Source organism: Aegilops tauschii, chromosome 5 (assembly GCF_002575655.3).
Source record: "Aegilops tauschii subsp. strangulata cultivar AL8/78 chromosome 5, Aet v6.0, whole genome shotgun sequence".
NCBI classification, from domain to species: domain Eukaryota; kingdom Viridiplantae; phylum Streptophyta; class Magnoliopsida; order Poales; family Poaceae; genus Aegilops; species Aegilops tauschii.
Window position 1 is genome coordinate 449,229,162 of NC_053039.3, and position 21,253 is coordinate 449,250,414.

Sequence of the window (21,253 nt, forward strand, 5' to 3'; positions counted from 1 at the left end):
CTATTATATTCTTAAAAAGGGAAAACCTTGTTTTGTTCCTTTTTAGATGGTTATTTTGTTCTTTCTAATATAAATATGTACTGGCTCGACAAAAAATTTAATCGAGCATTAAAAATATAAATTTTACACAATTATTTTTATTCTGCAGTGTCTATGCTGAAAACTTCAATTGGGAGCTTGTGAGCTAATTTTTTTTTGTTCTATCTCAAAAGTTAAAATGGAAATAGGAGAGTCGATGACATCTTACTTTTTTTTTCTTATCTATAAACAGACTGGGCAAAAAAACTTGAATGGGGCGCTCGTCAGGTCATGTTGTTTGGTTCTATCTATAAGAACTTAAACTTAATACAGGAGAGTCGATGCAAAAAGGATTGGTACAGGAGTTCGAACCGGCATTAGGAAAGAGTTCGGATGTTATACAAATCGTGTCATCATATTCTTGGACTATACGTTGCCATTAGGAAAGAGTTCGGACACTATACAAATCGTGCTATAATATTCTTGGACTATACGCCTGGGCGTGTGTGACTATATCTGTAGGTTTTTTTTTGAGGGAGACTATATATGTAGGTTAGTTATTTCTTCCCGGGGCATATGTGATTCGATCTGATCGTCTTCTCGGCTCTAGTTAGGGGCGCTTCGTGGCGGGGAGAAGCAGGACGGCGATAGCCGAAGCACGACACAGATCGGTTCCGGCTGGCTGTTGCCAATTCCATGTAAGTGCATCCACTCCCCTGTACACCTCATGCGGATCCATCCGGCCACCATATCGTACGATGCGTTACAGCGCCGCTGCATCGCACCGGCTACCACACCGCGCCTCCGGCTCTCCCTCTTATCTCCGCTCTTCCACCATAGGTATCGCATTTGCTCGTCGACGACGGGGACAACGTCGCTCGTCCCCAACCTGTCCCCAACTGGCCACCGTCCCATCACCAACTGTGCTCAGAGTTTGCAGTCTAACCATCACCTGACGAAGGCGCAGAGTTTAGACTTGCCAGTGCTCCCGGCTTGGCCCCAACTCCCAAAGCATCAGTCCAGCCGACCCCTGCAAGGTAAAGGTAAATTGTGTGAACGATTGAAACTGTTACTTCTGCTGTTGTATTGTCTGTACGAATGTTAGATGTAGCATAGATAGATGCATGGTTTTGCAATGACAGTGAGCATATATATGTTTGTGTACAAGACATGCACAAGTCCGTGGCGTTTGGAAACCAAGCATATATGCTGTACTTAGGAAAGACAATGTGAAGGAGGTTTTGTTTTACTAAATTCATTGCCTGAGTAGATGTTCTCATCAATCTTGAAAGGGTTAAATTTGTGCCCATTTTGTTGTTTCAGTTTAGTAGTGGGTTCACTAGTTGTGTTAGTAGTAGATTTTGCTTCAATGCAGTGTAAGCATAATTTTGTTAACGGTAAACTATTGTGTTGTAGTCAATGGATCGAAGCTGGATACAAGGAACGCGTTTCACACCACCATACATGAAAGGTGTCGAAGAGTTTATGGGTTTCGTTCGCCAAAATTTTAGGGAAAATCAGGACATATTGTGCCCATGCAAGGACTGTCTGAATGTGGAACACCGCAGCCAGGCTGAAGTAGAGGAGCACATACTATGCAATGGTATGTCCGTTACATATACAAGGTGGGTCTTTCATGGTGAAGCGGTGAGTGATGATGAAGGTGATAATACAGACTGTGCTGCATATCAATCAGATGATGATGATGACCGTGATGTAGCCAACGGAGGTGATGTTGCGTATATGGTAGATGATATGTTCATGTCTGGAAGGCAAGGCAAGGATAAGCCTAACCTCTTTTCCAAGCTAATGGATGAAGCGAAGAAAGATCTTTATGAAGGATGTAGTGATTTCACACGGCTGTCGTTCATTATTAAGCTCCTCCATATTAAATCATACAACCGGGTTACAAATAGAGCATTTAATCAGTTTGTTGAGCTGATTAGTGTGGCGTTTCCACATGCTGATATACCTAAAGCATACACTGAAGCTAAGAATGTTCTTAGTGAAGTCGGGCTGGGTTACGAGACAATTCATGTTTGCAAGTTTGATTGTGCATTGTTTTGGGGCCAACATGCCAACAAGAGCCATTGTCCTGAATGCGGGACATCAAGATGGAAAGACGAGGTGGGGAGGAAAAAGATACCTCACAAGGTACTTAGGTACTTTCCTATCATCCCAAGGCTTCAAAGATTTTTTGTGTCAAAGGAACAATCAGCAGATGCAAGGTGGCATAAGGAGAAGAGGGTTGCTGAGGCAAATGTTATGAGACACCCTGCTGATGGTGAAGCATGGAAGCATTTTGATAGTGTGTTCGGTTGGTTTGCTAAGGATGCCCGTAATATGAAGCTTGGTATTGCCACGGATGGATTCAACCCCTTTGGAAACATGACGAGTTCATATAGTATGTGGCCTGTTTTTATCATCCCGTACAACTTCCCACCCTGGATGTGCATGGACCAATCTAATTTCATGATGTCTTTGCTTATTCCTGGGAGAAAAGCACCTGGAAAGGAGTTCCATGTATTTATGCAACCGCTGATTGCAGATATGATGAAGCTTTGGGTAACTGGTGTGGAAACATATGATGCATTGACGGGGGAACCATTTAATTTGCATGCGGCATTCTTGTGGTCGATTCATGATTACCCTGGACTGGCCACTTTATCGGGCCGTAGCACAAGAGGTTATCATGCATGTGTGCACTGTGATGTGGAGCCTTGCTCTGAGCCATTGAAAAATAAAATTGGGTTTGTTGGGCACCGAAGATTTCTGCCTACTAATCATCCTTACAGAAGAAGCAAACTTTTCAATGGGAAGACTGAGAATAGAGGGAAACCCCGGAAGTTCACAAATAAAGAAGTGGTGGACAAGTTAGAAAAACTTGTTTTCAAACCAGGCAAGTATCCAGGAAATAAGAGGAAGCGCCCTGAGAAAGGCGAACCAAACTGGAGTCAAAAGGTGAGTTTGTATGATCTGCCATATTGGTCGAAACTGAAATTAGCGTACAACCTTGATGTAATGCACATTGAGAAGAACATATGTGAGAATATACTTGGGGTTCTACTAGAGAGTGATGGAAAGAATAAGGATGCAGTAAGTGCAAGAGTGGATCTACAAAAACTTGGAATAAGGACAGACCTGCATATGAAACCTGATGGGAAGGGTGGATTTACGAAGCCAAAAGCAGAGTATAATCTTAACAGGGAAAACAAGAAAAAATTCTGCGAGTATCTAGCTAATGTGAAATTCCCAGATGGATATGCTAGTAATTTAGCAAGATGCGTGGATCTTGAATCATGTAAAGTGCATGGGTTGAAGACCCATGATTGCCACATACTTCTGCAACAAGTAATGCCAGCCGCGCTAAGAGGACTTGTCAGAAATGATATATATGAAGCCATTGCTGAACTGGGTAACTTTTTCAGGCAGTTGTGCTCGAAAACTCTTAGACTTGATGTGCTTCATCAGATGAAGGAAGATATTCCTATAATTCTATGCAAGCTTGAGAAAATTTTTCCACCTGCCTTCTTTGATGTAATGGTCCATTTAGCTGTTCACCTACCTAATGAGGCAATTCTGAGGGGGCCCGTGCATTATGGCTGGATGTATCCAGTAGAAAGAAGGCTTGGGTACCTAAAGGGAACTGTTCGTAATAGAGCAAAGCCAGAAGGGTCGATTGCAGAGGGCTATATCGTGGATGAGTGCTTAACCTTTTGCTCCAGATATTTGATTAATATTGAGACAAGGTTTAACAAGGAAGATAGGAACAAGGATGGGAAGCGGAGTGTTTCTCCTGATGAATTGGAAGTTTTTTCAGTTGCTGCAAAAGGTTTTGGGTCATCCAAACTCCATTGTTATCCAACTGAGTACGACCAAATGGTTTGGTATGTGCTTACCAATTGTCCTGAAGTAGAGGATTACATGGAGTAAGTTCACTTGTCAAGTTGTCATCATCATTAATAGTAAAGTATGTGATTGCCTCTTAGCGAAAATTAATTATAATGATATTTTTTGCTTTATTGTTGTAGGGTTTGTCGAGAAGAAATACGAAGGAGAGGTGTCATTAACATTGAGCACACATTTAAGAAAGAATTCCCTACATGGTTCGAAAAGCATGTAAGTTATCTGTTTATGTCTTTGTTATGTCCATCTTGCATTTTTTAATGTTAATAACTGACCATGTAACTACTGTGTGCGCATCTTGTGACAGATATATACTTTAGGAGAACAACATGTTTCGGCGGATTTGTACTCACTAGCATGTGGGCCAAACAAGAGGATAGTGGTATACTCTGCCTGCAATGTGAATGGTGTTCGGTATCATACCTTTGATCGTGAAAAGAAAAGAAAAACTCAAAATTCAGGAATCATGGTGAAGGCAATTGTCAATAATGTAGAGACTCAGTACTATGGTGTTCTAAAAGAAGTTCTGGAGTTGCGGTACCCCAAAAACAAGCATGGAGAAAGGTCGATCTTTTTGTTTCGTGGTGATTGGTTTGATCTCCATGGCAAGGCGACCGGCATGAAAGATGATGGTTACTTCAAAAGTCTTAATGTTAAGGCGCTTCGATACAAGAAGGATCCTTTCATCTTGGCTTCTCAAGCAGAACAAGTGTTTTACATGGAGGACACAAAATATGGAAAGGACTGGAATGTGGTGCAGACTTTCAGTCATAGACATTTGTATGATGTCCCTGAACTGGAGACAGGCGAGCTCAATGCTACAGATGCATACCAGGAAGAAATGCCCTCGACAACTTCCACTGTGAAGGATATTGATCAGTTGTTGGACACTTATAGCCGTGATGATGAAGAAGGCACGCCTGTTCATGCTAGTATTGTTTACGATCTTCTGAAGGATGACAACGACTATGATGAAGATAGTGGTACTGATGATGATGGACAGGAAGATGGTGCATTGAGTGAGAATGAGCATTCAAGTGATGATGACTAGATCGTGTAATGCATATTTGTACTTTACAAAAGTTTAGCTCTTTTGTGTTCTTTTTATGTTCATTTTCAGGTGATACAGTACATACCATGGTTCGGATTTGGCACATACATGACTGTCTAGATAACTTTAATTTGACATCCAACTGATAGGTGTTTGCGAAACTGCACTAGTGAGCATGGTTTTGAGATTTGCTACAGCCTGCAATGGTACTGCCTGAACCTGAATACATGCTACTGCAGTACAGTTAGATGTCATATGCCTGACCTTAGCGGAGAGATTTCTTTACAGTCATGTGTTCATGTAATGAAAAACTATATAGTACACAGATGATCAAATAATCAACTCCATGGCCAATAAATCTACTCTGTTCCACCCTACTGAAATATATAGAAGACTAGGAGTCGATAGATCAAGACCTCACCCTGCAACATTCTCGCGGGTTCCCCTTTGCACGCGCCTCCTGCAGAACCACCGAGACCCAATCCTTCTCTCACGCGACCCATGCCGACTCCTCCCTCCGCCGCATGCATCCTCAAGAGCAGCGGGGGAAGGGGCCACCGCTGTGCTTCGGCCAGCACGCTGTTGCAGAGCCGCCGCCCCGCGAAGCAAGCACCCGCAGATCGAGCAGGAAGCAGCGGGGCTAGGGCGCTCCGCCGAAACGGCGCTCTTTAGGAGCCACCGGCGGCAAGGTGCGGCGGCGGGTCGTTTGGCGCTGATTTGGGGATTCTTTTTGTGGTCAACAAACGAAGGAGACGAGGTGATAGTTAGCAGCCTAGCACAAGAGCAGAATGAGCGAGCTGAGTGTGAGTGTTTCTTTTTATATATATATTTGTATTTGATAAGAGCTACTCCCCGTAATGTAATATAAGAGCATTGTTAACATTAGTGTAGTGTTAAAAATGTTTTATATTATGGGACAGCTATATCTGTATTTGGTAAGAGCATCTACAGCCAGACCCATATCCGTGCCAAACGCCCGGCAGACTACCCGATCACTACATGGACGCAAAATTGTCATCTAGCAAATCAAGCCCAAACGCCCAGGCTGACCGACAACCCCATATCAAGCCCTCACAGCAGACACCGGCGAGGCAGAGTCGCACTCTCCAGCACCGCTACAGGTGACCGGCGACCCCTGCTGCCGCAACTGTGTCGTGGTGAACGTATTGGGCTCCGACCACGACAGATGCATTGTCGACCTCACATCCACCGATGACGTGCATGCCATAAGCTCCAGCGATGAAGAATAGGGCATGGGAAACGGCGGCGATTCGAGTCTCGTGAGCCGGTCGGGGTCCCATGTCCTCCTCTAACTCACTGGTGGGTTGCTGCACTAGCATCAAATCAAAACCACATGTGTTGTTCGATTACGTCTTGCATAAAAGTCATGTTGTCGGCGGGCGTCGCCCATCTATGATGCCGCACTCGTCCCTTAGGTCACCCACGCTCGCGTATTACCCACGCCACCGTGCCTGTCCTCAGCCCAGTGCAGATTTGTAGACCACCTAGGGATGACTAAAAGCACTGAAGTGAGCCTAAGGCGCGCCGCCGTCATCGGCCCTTCCTCGTCGGAGCCGGGCACAACTTGTTGTAGTAGCCAGTCGGGAAGTTGTCTTGATAAGGCCCCATAGGACGAACGCACCAGAACAACAACCATCACCGATGAACAGAAAACGTAGATCGGAAGGATCCAACCTGAAGACACACGAACAAAACAAACAAAGACCGGATCCAAGCAGATCCACCAAAGACAACCACCCGGCCGAATCCCGCGAGATCCGTCAGAGATACACCTCCATGCGCCCTCCAACGATGGTAGATGCACCACCGGGACAGGGGGCTAGGCGGGGAGAACCTTATTTCATCTTGAGAAAGCCACCGCCGTTCTCGTCTTCCTGAACAGAACACACACCCTAACAAAACTTGAAAAAGCACGTAAAAAAGGGAGATCTCCCATCGGCAAGGGCGGAAATCCACCGCGCACCCATGGCCCTAAGGCCACAGGAGACGTGGTAGATCGGCGGTGCCGCCGATGGGAGGAAGAAACCCTGGCCGCCTTTTCTTGGAGGAGAGACACACTCCAGATCACATACTTAAGACCCCTCTGTACAACTTTATACATACTTATTTACAATTCTCCCCAAGAAACCATTGAAAATACCACATTATCCCTTTGCGGCGATGGAAACAGACCTTATGGTTGCTCATGTTTGGCCCTCTAGTTGCAGTCAGCGGCATGATACTTGCTCGGTGTTGCCCTCCTTCTCATGCCTTAGCTTGGTTAGTTGGTTTCGGCTTTGCGGCGGTTGATGGCAATGAAGCTTGCTGTAGCTTTAGAGTCGTTCCTCGCAGCATTATGTATCTTTTTCGCGTTGCTTTCTTTCTCTGTTATATAATTCCTATGCATTTTTGGCCGGTTGATGGCTTTATTAATTTAAAGCCAAGCTAGGTTCGAGCCTATTCTCGAGCTCGGCCAATGCTTTTTCTCTAGAAAAAATACCACATCATATTGTTCATGTAAGATTTACTTTTTAAATAATCATTTGCTACTTATATCGAATTAAATGAATTACACAAGTGGAAATTAATTTCTGAAAATAAACCATCTCCTCGCAAAAACATTATTTTCCCTCCACCCACGTACTCTTTTCCCTCCACTTTCCTAATTTTTTCCCCGCATCCACCCTGTGTCCCCACCCGTCAAAGACCCAGCAAAAAATTATCCTTCTGTTTCACCCGCGAAGAGGCACCGCTAAAAGCCACCGCCCACCCCGGCGTTTTTTCGCCAGATTCAATCGACTCTCCTATCCCACAACTGCGGCGATCAGGGCCGGCAGATTGGGGGTGGCCGCCCCGCCGGCCGAGCACGGATCCACCACATCAACCATCCCCACGAGCACTCCGCTCTATTCCCCCACCCCCCTGATTGCAGCGACCGGCGACGGAGGATTGGAGGAGGCCGCCCGACCGGCCGAGCTCCGATCCGCTGCATCAACCGGCACCAGCGGATTTGAGGAGGCCGCCCACCCTGCTCTCTTTCTCCACCGATTGGAGCAACCGGCGACGGCTCACTGTAATTTTCTCATCCCGCCCTCCTCATACCCCAAGCTCTAGACGTAAGGGATCATCAGGGAAGGGATTTGGGGGATAAAAGCACACACGGGCGTGAGATTTCTTTACATGTCTGAACACAGCGCATGTGGCAAATCCAGTAACTCTGTAAGATTTAGTTGGTCTTTGTTTAGTTGTTTGTGAGATTTCCTGTAATACAACGACTCTGCACTTGTTGATAAAGACTGAGTCTATAGTTGTTCTTGTTTGCCCGACCGGCCGAGCTTGGATCCGCTGCATCAACCGGTGACATCTGATTGGAGGAGGCCGCCCACCCGGCTCTCTTTCTCCACCGATTGGAGCGACCGGCGACGGCTCACCGTAATTTCCTCATCCCGCAAACTCTAGACGTAAGGGATCACTAGGGAAGGGATTTAGGGGGGACAAAGCACACACGCCCGTGAGATTTCTTTACATCTCTGAATAGAACGACAGTGTGGCAAATCTAGTAACCCTGTAAGATTTAATCACTCTTTATTCAGTTGTCGTGAGATTTATTATCATACAATGATCAAGTGGCTTCCATGCTTGTGGTTCTGCTACCCCATAAATAGTTCTTTACTAGAAGTGGTTTGCGACACTAAGGAAAACTTCGACCCATCAAGGGCTTTGGTTTTCAAATCCAAGTCCCAAAATGATAGCTGCTCGCGGAAAAACTTGACTTCCTAAGCATTTTCTCTTTCTTCTGATTCTGATATTTTAAACTTGAGGGCGTTCATGCCGTGCTGCTCTTGCTGAACATCTAGACAACAGAATAGAATGCTTATTGAGCCCTTTGCCTTAGTGCAAGGCTGCTAGCCATTTCAAGTAGTTCAGAAATATTGTACTGCATCCTGAGTATTTTTTTTGGACCGCTCCAGCTACCTGAACAAGCCGAGGCCCATGCCACCGTGCCACTGACGGAAATGGCCCACAAACAGCCACCTCACACAGACGCTCCTAGGCAATTTTGCCCCAGGGAGCTTAGTGATGTAAGGGATTCGAATTCTGTATAAAGACTGAGTCTCCACTTGTTCTTGTTCAAAACTGAATAAAGATAGAATCTGCACTTGTTCAAAACTGAATAAAGACAGAGTGTGCACTTGTTCAAAACTGAATGAAGACAGAGTCTGCACTTATTCAGAATGAATAAAGACAGAGTCTGCACTTGTTCTTGTTTAACTAAATTCTGGATGCTCCATATATCCATGTATGTTATTTATTTCGATCTGTTCTACAACCCTCAAAAGCATCATATAGTAATTTACTTTTAAGGTCCATTTCCAAACATGTTTAAGCAGATTTCAGTCATCTAGTGATGATAATGTAGGCTGGTAGGTGTTTTGGCAATTCATTAAGTTCACTCTCTCTCATTTTTTCCAGCTTTAGTTACTAACATCATGCCACCAGTTCTGGAGAGTGATATGCATAGCAGGGAATATCTTGCGGAACAGAAACGCAAGGGTGAGGCGTATTTGAAGGAAAGAGATGCAAGGATTGCGGAACGCAAGGCTGCGGAGCGGCAGTCTCTTAAAGACATACAAAGCTTAGCTCGTAGCCTTGTATACCCTAGTGCCTCTAATGCGCAACCGACACAAAATACACGAGGTGCTGATGATCGCAGTGACTCCGAGTATGAACCAGATGCTGAAGAGGAGGCCCATGCAGAGGAAGAGGATTTGAGAGATGAAGAGAAGGTCGCTGTTGCCAAGTCCAAAGCAATGGTAATATATCATGCAGACTTACATCTTAAATAATATGTACAATGTGGATTCACTGGCTTTAATTTCGCCTTGGTTGTATCATGTGTATGTCACTATGCACTATAAGTATCACAAATAGTTGACTTAAAAGATTTATTCACATTTTTTGTCCCTCCACTTTTCCTAATTAATATAGACGATGATATCTCTGTTCACTGCATTCCTATTTGAACCTATGCTGACATTGCACAGGTTAGTGTTGATTAACTGCCTTGTTTGACTCACTTGTTTGACCCAGGCACCTGAAGGTTCTACCATGCCAAAAACGAAAAAGCGTGTCAGATCCAAAAATAGTGCAGCTGCTACCTCAAGAATAACAAGATCTAGAGCTACCGCAACAACTCAGTCAATTCAAGCTACAAACCATCAAGAACAGTCTGCACCAAATCCAACAAACACATCACCTCACCTAACTTCTAAGGATAGCAACTCGCTTGACGCTGATTCAGGGGTACAAGGTTCTCAAGACATGATAGGCACATCTGGACAATCAGATAACATGATTACATTACAAGGCCAAGGTATATGCGACATCATCGCTTTACCCCTTCTATTTTCCACTTGAAATTGTAACCTTCTAATTTATCTGCCATCTTGTAATGTAGATGCATTAGCATGCTCCACTGGTCCAACTGATCCACGACCGTCAAGGAGAGGTCGTGGACGTAGACCAACCATGGGGCATGGGCATCAGGAGTATGCAAGCAGAAATGGAGGGAGGAAAATGCGTATTGATTTTACAGCGGGGAAAGTGAGACCTACAGACCCAGTCCAAGCAGCAAAGCTTTCTTCTGAGTGTGGTATCCACATCAGGAGCAGAATGCATGTTGCTAGGCACTGGAATGACTATGCCAAAAGCCCACTCAAACATGTTATTCCCCATGCTATTAAAGATATCGCGGTGTGGGATAGTTTCCTTCAATTTTTATACACGTGTTCACATGTTGCATAGTAAATTTAGTGATAGATCGTATATATGATTGGTATTTTAGCTTAACTTTGAGATGGAAAAGGATGACAAGGTTGGGAATGATGTATGCACAAAAGTAATCCAGAAGGGTGTTCGACAACAACGCTACAGGCTAAAGAAGAAATACTTCAATGGTTATACTGCTCAGGAAGCATTATCAAATAAGCCAGCGAACATTACTCATGAGAATTGGACCAGCCTTGTCAATAAGTCCGATGAGAGAAACAAGGTTTGTAACAAGATATGCGACCAACAATAGTTTTTGCACTCACATCTACTGTATCATATGTAATACTTATATTCATTTTCTTTATATAGAAAATATGTCAAATGAACAAGGAAAACCGAGAAGCTGTCAAGCATCACCAAAAGACTGGATCTATGTCTTATGTTGCCTATTTCAGCAAACTTGTAAGAATTCCAAATATCTTACTTGTAGTCCTATGCCTATTGCATCTAGCCAATATATATGTAGTAGTAACGTTACAATTTCATATATCTTGTAGAAAAAAGACAAGTACAATAATCAGGACCCAAGTCCTATTGAGTTTTTCAAAGACACCCATACAAACAGCAAGACTGGTAGCATGAGCGAGCCGGCACTTCTAGCTCATGTAAGATTCCTCTATTGTTTCTGACTTGAAATAGACTCTCATATTGATCAACTATAATCTACCATATGAACTTTGCCTTAGCATCAATGTTTTTCTTTATACTATAGAATGCGATGGAAAAAAAAGAGAAACACAATCAGAAGGTGAGCAGCCAGTATTCGATACAGCGATTGTGGCTGAAGTTCTAAAGGAAGAAAGCGCCCATAGCACCTTCCTTTCCAGCATGGGGTATGCATCAAGATCCAGGAGGTCCGGGAGCTCTACTTCATCAGCCCAGATTCGAGTTTTAGAAGAAAGGATAGAGAGGCAAAAGATGCAAATGACAGGTAATTATCTTATTTCCCTTTCTGTTCTTGTTGGTTATTTTTGCTTGCTTCTGTGTGCACATTAATTGCACTCATTGTAGTGAACGAAAGTTCAACTAAGGAGTGCTTCTTTTAACCTGTGTTGTTGACTTGATAACCTTTTGGTGATGCTTCCTGTAATCAAGTTGTTGGTTTTGCATATTTTAAAACATTGTATGTTATTCTTGGGTTTACTGTTTCATTGGCCCATGGGCATACTTGCCTTGACATTTAATAATGTACTTCTCTATTTCAAATTGGTACCCTTGTACCTTGTTTTCTTGTCTATTTTAATCTCATTACGATGCAATGTTGTTGTGTTTTGTCATTTATAGGCATCGGGAGGAGTTAGCCACGAGACTTCAAGCACAAGAGAGAGCATTTCAAGAGATACAAAAGAAGCAACAAGAAGAATTGGAAGCTCTAAAGAAGAGCCAGCAAGAGAAGAATGAAGCCTGGGCAAAGAAGCAAAAGGAGACGGATAATCTGCTTGATTTTCTCTTGAGGGCTCAAGCAACTCAGCAAGCAACTCAGCAGTCCCAGTGCAAACCAGATGGTTCATGAATGCCATCCTTACATTGGAATCATCAGGAGAACATATGTGGTCTTTAGTTAATATTAGTTTTCATCTTGTCTATTGTCTGTGTCAAACTTGAGTCAGTTTTTTACTGTCATTTTTGTTTACAGAATGATTTGGCTGGGACAATTTCATATATAATATGATTTGATTTTCATATCAACTTATGATGTGATTGTTCTCTTTAACTTTTTTATATAATCTGATCTGATGTGATGTGAATTAAATACTTATTTTCATCGTAATTTAGATTCGAAAGAGAGTAAATATATTTTGATGACGTCATCTTCATCCATAATAAAAGTAGTGGCACTAGTAGTGGGATAGCCGCTCGGGTGTTGATGTGGCATAAAGTTAGTGACGTCGCCTCGTCACCGAATATGGTACAATATGGCATATTTTCTCCTAGCACGTGACATTAATTGACCGTCATGGAAATAGCAAGTCGATGACATTCTATACAACGTCACCGAAGGTCCCAATTTCGATGACATTTTTGCGCGCGCGCCGTCACTAGGAGTAATCTGTGACGAGGAATCCATGACGATGCTTGTGACGCCCATAAAATGTCACCGAGGGGTAATTTGTGACGTTATTAGCTATTCGATGACATTTTTTAGCTCGTCATGGTAGGCCCGATCTCTTGTAGTGATCATCTCATAACGGGAATTTTAATCGGTAGGCCAACTTGCCGATCACATCTCTATGTGACTCTTGCTCATCTTTCGATGCGTGTGTTCCGAGCTCAGGACGATCCTGCCATGAACGTCAAGACAACCAAGTGATATTGCTGCGAGGTCTGACCTCACCCGCCTCACACTTCTCTAATCGTTCGTACCCATGCATCCATGGCGCACCCCGAAAAGATAGGTGCCGTGACGGTGCTACACTTGGGAGAACACTAACTACTTGATATTTTAAGTGAGAGATCACCCTAATAAAAGCGACTACCGCGCAATCAAGAAGGGTGCATCATAAGGGATAAACATCTCAGGCAATTCATAATAGCATGATATGGTATAGCCCTTTCTGACGGAGAAGTATTTCATTTCTTCGTCTTCGGCATTCGCGTCGGTGGTCACCTTCACGAAGATTGCCACCACCTTGTCGATGCACTAGATAATATTGCTATCTCTATAGCTAACAAAATAATGCATTACAACAAGGTTGACCCGCAGGTCATTAAAATGCAATCATATGGCTCCAGCCATCATGCCGAATCATGACACGCAGGTCATGTTAATCAAATTACATCATATAGTCATCTCATACATAATCGAATTAGTATGAGCACTGCTGTACCACATCACATGCACATCCTGCAAAACCAAGTTAGACGCCTCTAATCGGTTTATGCAAAATTTATTTTACGTGGCTTCTAAGGTTTTGACTTAAACCGCTGCTACCAACGTTTTATCATCAAGTATGATTATTCAGGTTGCTAGATTAACATCTCGGGGTGTATGAAACACGAGATAATTAAATCTCGAGCCCCATAATAAACTTCGTCATACGCATGACCCCCGTGCAGATCATATCTGCAATGCCCTTTCATCTGCGAATTTCATCTTTCTTTTGACTACGGCAGAACCCAAAGAACTGATAGCACTTCCATGATCAATCAGGATCACGGATTGCCAGAACTTTGTCAAATTCCACCATGCTGTCTCGAGATTGAGCAAACGCAAATTCTAGGGAAGCAACAAGAACGTCGGGTAACAGATTTCATCTGTCACCCGCATAAATAATTTTCAGCAATAGATCTCATCTACTACCTAAATATATTATGCAATACCCATACATCTCCATGTATTATAGATCGAAACCTGCATCTACGCATAGCACGGCTCTTGATGCCACTGTAGGGTTACGCAGCAGAAAACAAAAAATTTCCGACCTACGCACCAGCCCAGGACCACTATGGAGACTGCATACATGGTTTGATCTTTTTCGTTACCGACTCGTAGCGCAGCGGGAAGTAGAGTCGATGACGATCGGCGGTGCAGATCCCCGCAGCTAGGATTTACAACCTCCCAACCGCGAGGATGTATACCCTCATCTGCTCCTCAGACAGCCCTCCAGGAGGCGGTCGAACAGCCCCCCGGACGGTGTCGCGGACAGCCCTTCGGGAGGACCTTCGAAACTCAAACGGTCACTCGGACAGCCCTTCGGGAGGACCTTCGAAACTCGGACGGTCACACGGACAGCCCTTCGGGAGGCACTCACGAACTAAGACCGAAACTACGATCTCTCTACAGAGTTGCACACATACGGTGTCATCTATCCGGCAGGGCTTCGCCGTCCAGAACTAGTTCCTGCCGGAACCCAGACAGCCTTACGGCTCTACGAAACTCTTTTCGTGGGAGGGAGAGAAGAAGCCAGATAATGCATGGCATGTGTATGAGAGCAAGGGATGATCCTTTAGGCAGCCCCCTCCACCCCTATTTATAGGCCAAGCCCAAGGGTGGCTTCTCCAAGAAGCCAAGGGGGGAAATACCAAAAAGGCCCTCAAGGTGGCTTCTCCAAGAAGCCAAGCAAAAAGCACTTTCACTATTCATGATGACAATTTTCAGCGTCCGTTCGAACTGAAAATATTTATGTGGGCTCAGAACATTTCCAGTACCCACTAAAATAATTTTCAACGCGTTCCGAAACAATTTCGGTTTAGTGATTTTCATCTGCGAAAAGCAAACAAGAATGCGTTTTCACTATTCATGAAGACAATTTTTCGCGTTCATTAAATCCGAAAATATTTCTGTGGGTCTTAGAATAATTCCAGTACCCACTAAAATGATTTTGGATTCGTTCTGAAACAATTTCAGATTAGTGAATTTCATCTGCGAAAAACAACCAAAGCGGTACCGGCAGCTCCGAAACATTTTCGGTTTTTATTTCTGAAAATTCCAAAAAGCTTCCAGAATGATTCTGGCATCCTCCAAGAATTATCAGGCATGTGCCGAAACCAATTTGACTTAATGGTGTATCCCAAAACAACTTTTCGGTATCATCGAAACTTATCCGATGACCTCTCTCTGCGGTACGATTCCGCTGTCCGAAACTTTTCAGTGTCCGAAACTTTTTCGGTGATTTTCTCTCAGACTCCCTGTCTAGTATTCAGCAGATAGATGACCCTTAAGCGTGCGACCCTATAGGTTCGGTGAAGTATAGACATGACCCGGAACCCCTTCCGATCAATGATCAACATCGGAGGCGTGGACACCCATATTGACCCCTATACCCACACGAATAAATATTCGAGTGAACCTCCAGTTGCCGTGTGCTATTCCTGTTGCTTCGCGATATGTTACAAATACCCGAGGTGAGACATGTTGGCATTCCCGTGGATCAACAACTTGTCCACTATGCTAGTTACCTCGTTACCGGTTTTGTTCTCTTTTCTCGTTTCGTGTTCTGACATCCCCGTTATCAAATCACAAAGTGTCTGGCCAGACGATGGTGGACACCGTAACACCGAGAGGGCCTGAGTATATCTCTCCATCGTCGGAGGAGCAAATCCCAATCTCGAGCTATCAAGTCACTTAACATACTTTCCCATGAACCCATAAGCCGCCGTAATAGCCATCCAGTTACGGATGACGTTTAACAAACCCCAAAGTTCATGAAGCAAGCATGAAGAAACTCGATACTCTCATGGTCTAAGGAATCATGCAAACGTTAAGCATCTCTGTGTTATGTACCAATAGACTTGTGACGAATGAATCTCATAGCATAACATCATGCCAGGTCGATTCAACACAAATGTTCTCTTAACATTGTGCCCTCAAGGTTGCTGACATAGACATACCCATGATCAGGAAAACATAACCATCATGCAACACTTGAGCTAGTCTTAGACGCCAGATTAGGAATACATTTTACCGTTTATTATTCCACACGTGCATATGAGTCTTCCTCCGAGCCTCGTGGTTATTGCAGACTCGAGAACCATAGCAGTTATAGCATGGAACATGAACATAATTATGAACTCGGAGATAAATAATATCATTTATTATTGCCTCTAGGGCATATCTCCTACACACCAACCGGGACCAATAGGCAGGGCCTTTTGTCCCGGTTGGGGCCACCAACCGGGACCAATAGGCTGGGCCTTTTGTCCCGGTTGGTGTCACCAACCGGGACCAATAGGCATCCACGCGTCAGCATTTTAGGGGCTGGGTTTTTTGTTTTTTTGAAGGGGGGGGGGTTGGGGGGGTTTTGGGGGGTTAATTTAGGTGTTTCATATATTGTGTTAGCTAGCTAATTAATAGAGAGAAGTGTCCTCTCTTATCTCCGTGCTTGGTCGAAGCTACGTACTATATACGTATGGAGAGGACTAGACACGCTAGCTAGTAATCAAATGAAGGAAACAGAAGATCGTCATGAACATATGCATACAGAGAGAAGTGATATCGACCACCTCTCCTTCTCCGAGAGATTGGTCGAACAACAAGTTCTCGTATATCTATCCGACACTACCGGCTACATATATACAATAATTATCTCTTACAGTACAATCTCCTAATTAAATTGTAAGAACACAGGGTCCACATAGTATTCTCCGTTTTCAGCGATCACGTGGTCAAGGAAGAATGCCGCCAATTCCTCTTGAATTGCTCGCATACGATCTGGTGCTAGGAGTTCATCCCGCTTCCGAAACATCTAATTTGAAGAAGGGGGTCAATACATATATATATGAATAAATGAAACTCAACAGAAATGATGGTAATAAAATAAAATTGTGAATATTATTGCTTACGCACTTCATATTGTTCGTCAGAGTAGCCACGCTCACAGGTCGTGTAGCGGATGGACTCGCAAACGTAGTATCCACAGTAATTATTCCCGGCTTCCTGCCACAACCACTTTACAAGAAATAGAGGTCAATCAAACTGATAAGCAAGCATGCTAAATGGTATTGATGAAACTAGCGCTTGAATCACTAGGAGATGCGCGGAACATGCTACTATAGTACTTACTTTCGGGTGTTTAAATTGCAGCTTCTTCGGCAGTCCCGGAGCTTTTGTGGTGAATTTTCTCCAAACCCTGCCAGACAAAGAAAACAATTACTTGATATCAGGAAATGAACAAAGTTGCTGATATGGTGGATAATGATCGATTTAACTTACTTCTCGAGCATTTGAGTCATGTTCGCATAGTCCTGGGGATCTTTTCGTCTCGACTCTAAGACGGTTACTACTCCCTGCTCAAGCTTAATCTCTAGGAGAATATAGTGGAAGCTGCGCATGCATGCATAAGTCATCAATTACATTACCATAACCTGGACTAATAAGGGAAACCGAATATGCACAAGACAGTAACACTCACTTGAAGTTGTAAGGAAAGAGTATTATATCTTTGTTTTGATTTAATACTAACGATCGTAGCAAGTTGTCCTCGGCTTCTTTGGCATGTTTTTCAACCGTATATGCATCTATGAGATTTGTGTTAATGAACCCAATATCACCGATTTGTCTTTTCTTCAATTCGGCGATCTTCAATCTGCATAATATAGTGAGGATAATTATAAATACATGCAATGAAAGAGCTGACCTATATATAGAGACTTAATGACAGAAGTAGTACTACTTACAGACAGTAGCAAGTGATCGTTGTTTTATCGAGGGTCTTTTGATTGTAAAACTGGAAGAAATCCTCAAATGGAACATTCAGCAGTTCAATTCCAATGAGGTCATGCTCCGGTTTAACTCTCAGCGTCAAAGTATTCATCCCATCAGACTCTCTGCAGGTTTTCATGTACCAATCATGTAATCTTCGCATCATCGTTGTTAGAGATCTTTCATCTTTGACGAGAGGCTTCCCGTAATGGTATTTGTGTTCGTCGACCTCCATGATTTCATAATGTACATCGTCGGGCAGGTAATCTCCAAGATTGCTATAATCGGCCACCATCCTCAGATCATTAGCGACGATGTCTTTTGACACCTTGAGCGGGGGGCACGATTGGTTCGCTTGTTCGCCGAGCTGGGCAATTTTTTCCCAGCTCGTCGTTCTTTTAACCTTTGATCACTGACAGTACTTCCCGACCGCTCCGCTTCGGCATATGTCTTTGCAAGAATGCGCTCATAGTTGCCTCTCGGCGGAGACTTTGGTGGTTTTGTCAGGGCAGCCAGAGTGCGCTTTGCTTTCACCGGATCTACCTTCTCCTCCGGAGGTGGATGTTTCTTTGCTTTCACCCCTTCAAAGAAGTTTGTCACTTCGGCTCGCACGATCTTCCTGGTTTCCTCCTCGGTCCTCTCGTATGGTAACTTCTCTGGAGTCTTCAGAGAAGGACCGAATCTGTATTGCCTCCCGCCTCTGGCAGCTGTACTGCTAGACGCCGGCAGAGCAGACGGAGCGGCTGCGGCTGTCTTCTTTCCTTGCTTACGAGGCGGAGGAGAAGGACTACGACGCACCGGAGCAGCCGGAGCGGCGGCGGGTCTCTTCCGCCCTTGCTGACGAGGCGGAGAAGGAGGAGGCTGGCTGCTCTGGCGCGCCGGCGCAGGCGGAGAAGGAGGCGGAGTGCCGCCACGCGCCGGAGAAGGAGGCTGAGTGCCCTGATCACTCGCCGGAGGAGGAGGCGGAGTGCCGCCACGCGCCGGAGATGGAGGCTGAGTGCCCTGGTCACTCGCCGGAGGAGGAGGCGGAGGAGGAGGCGGAGTGCCCTTACTCGCCGGAGCCGTCTAATTCGGAAGGTTGATGAGCTCCTTCCGCCATAGGCATGGAGTCTTCAGAGCAGAACCCAGCCGAGTCTCCCCTTCACCGGTAGGGTGGTCAAGCTGGAGGTCCTCAAATCCCTCCGTTATTTCATCCACCAACACCCTAGCATATCCTTCTGGAATCGGGCGGCAGTGGTAGGTTGCGCCAGGTTCAGGAGGTAAAACAGAGCCAACAGCCGCCTTGACTTTGAAGTTCTGCCATTGCGCCATAAGGTGGCAATGTTGAGACTCCGTGATAGCATCCACGGGGTAGCTAGCAGGAGCCGTCAAGACATGCTCCGCCTGAAGCAGCTCGGTGAAGCCACGCTGCTTCTCCGCAGAGATGGCGGTGTAGCTTCGGGCGTAGTTTCGGCATGTCGATTGCCGTCTCATTCCCCTAGCGCTTGAACCCTTTCGTGCAGCTTCTGAATTTGGATCTGCTCCACTTTTTTCCTCCTCTCCTGGCTTTTGTAACCGCCCGCGTCCGGAAAACCAGCCTTCCACGGAACGGAGCCTAGCGTGCCTCGTGTCCGTCCAGGGTGCTCAGGATTCCCGAGGGCCATTGTGAGCTCGTCGTTCTCTCTGTCTGGAACGAACGTCCCTTGCTGTGCTGCATCGATATATTGCTGAATCTTCTTGACTGGTATTCTCAAAAGGTCGTTCGTCCAAACGCACCTCCCTGATACAGGGTCCAAGGTTCCGCCAGCCCCGAAGAACCAAGTCCGGCAACGGTCTGTCCAGTTCATTGTATGTGGTTCGATCCCTTTTTCAAGCAGATCATTATCAGCCTTGGCCCACTTAGGCCGGGCTTTGAGGTAGCCACCTGACCCCGTGCGATGGTGAAGCTTCTTCTTCGCAGCATTCTTCTTGTTTGTCGCTGACATCTTCTTACTCTTTTCCGATGTCTTGTGGGCCACAAATGTGGGCCAGTGATCTCTGATCTTCTCATACCGGCCGATGAATTCTGGTGTATCTTCTTTGTCGACAAATGTTTTCAGCTCATTCTTCCACCTCCTGAATAGGTCTGCCATCTTCTTAAGAGCATGTGACTTGATTAATTGCTCTTTAACCGGCTTCTCCGGATCCTCCTCTGGCGGTAGGGTGAAATTTGCCTTCAGCTCAGTCCAAAGATCATCTTTCTGCATATCATTGACATAAGACACCTCAGGGTCTTCCTTCTTAGGCTTATACCATTGCTGGATGCTGATCGGGATCTTGTCCCTAACTAGAACCCCGCACTGAGCAGCAAATGCATCCTTTGTCCGGATGGGTTCAATCGGTTGGCCGTCGCGCGTGATTGCTGTGATCTCAATCCTTTCATCCGAGCGCAACTTTCTCTTCGGGCCTCGTCTCTTTACCGAAGTTGTGCTCGATCCGGAGGGCTGGAAAAAAGAAGAAAGACGAGTGTTAATTAATATGTGTACATACCAAAACAATGAATGCATCAATTAGCTAGTCAGCACAGGCTTAACTAATATGTTTACCTGGCCGGACTCTGTTCGGTCACCGGAGCCGTCACCACGGGCTCCTTCTTGCACCAGCATTGGGTCACCGGAGCCATCATAATCATGTCTTTCCTCCTCCACTCTTCGATCACCGTAGCCTGCTTCTTCACCCTGTTCTTCCAGACCATCATTGTCGTTAAGATACGACAACAAATCACCTCCGGCTAAGATTATGTCCCCCAACACCTCTTCTGCTTGCTCGTCTCGTCCGTGCTCCATTGTTTCTGCAAATATTACAACATGGCAATTATTACACAAACATGACAGCAGGTGGATATATTAGTGCAAACGTAGACCTAGCTTATTCTGGGTTTGGGGTGGCCTCGGCAACGCTTCAAGGGTAGGGCGCGGCGGGAGGGGGTAGGAGACCGACATCGTTTTTTTCTAGGGTTTGGGTGTCCTCGAGAGTTTTGGTCGAGCGAGAGGGCCGGGGGGGTGCTCCCGTGGTATAAGTTATCACGGTCGAGAGGGGGTATAAATATCGACCGTCCATCATGTCAAAGTTATCTGGGAGGGAGTTATATATATCGACAACGACGACATACATACATGGGAAAATAATGTTATCGGGGAGGGGGTATATCGACCCCCCCCACATGTTGAAGTTATCGGGAGGGGGTTATATCGACAACGACGACATACGTACATGGGAAAATAATATTATCGGGGAGGGGGTATATCGACCCCCCCTCGTGTTGAAGTTATCGGGAGAGGGGTATA

At 45.1% G+C, this 21,253-nt stretch overlaps 1 protein-coding gene and 1 long non-coding RNA gene across 2 annotated transcripts; one reads left to right on the forward strand and one right to left on the reverse strand.

The window, feature by feature from the left end:
- Positions 1 to 371: 371 nt before the first annotated feature.
- LOC141022125 (uncharacterized) lies at positions 372 to 6,020 on the reverse strand. The gene is made up of 2 exons (XR_012183033.1): positions 5,397 to 6,020; positions 372 to 1,048 (listed from the first exon to the last, which is right to left on the reverse strand). It is a non-coding gene; the product is annotated as an uncharacterized lncRNA (long non-coding RNA).
- A 1,662-nt stretch (positions 6,021 to 7,682) lies between these two features.
- LOC109759127 (uncharacterized) lies at positions 7,683 to 12,496 on the forward strand. The gene is made up of 9 exons (XM_073498102.1): positions 7,683 to 8,048; positions 9,449 to 9,789; positions 10,067 to 10,349; positions 10,434 to 10,729; positions 10,821 to 11,027; positions 11,117 to 11,209; positions 11,305 to 11,412; positions 11,520 to 11,738; positions 12,092 to 12,496. The coding sequence occupies exons 2-8, from the start codon at positions 9,466 to 9,468 to the stop codon at positions 11,598 to 11,600; spliced, it is 1,392 nt and encodes a 463-aa protein (XP_073354203.1). The 5' UTR covers positions 7,683 to 8,048; positions 9,449 to 9,465; the 3' UTR covers positions 11,601 to 11,738; positions 12,092 to 12,496.
- Positions 12,497 to 21,253: the final 8,757 nt, after the last annotated feature.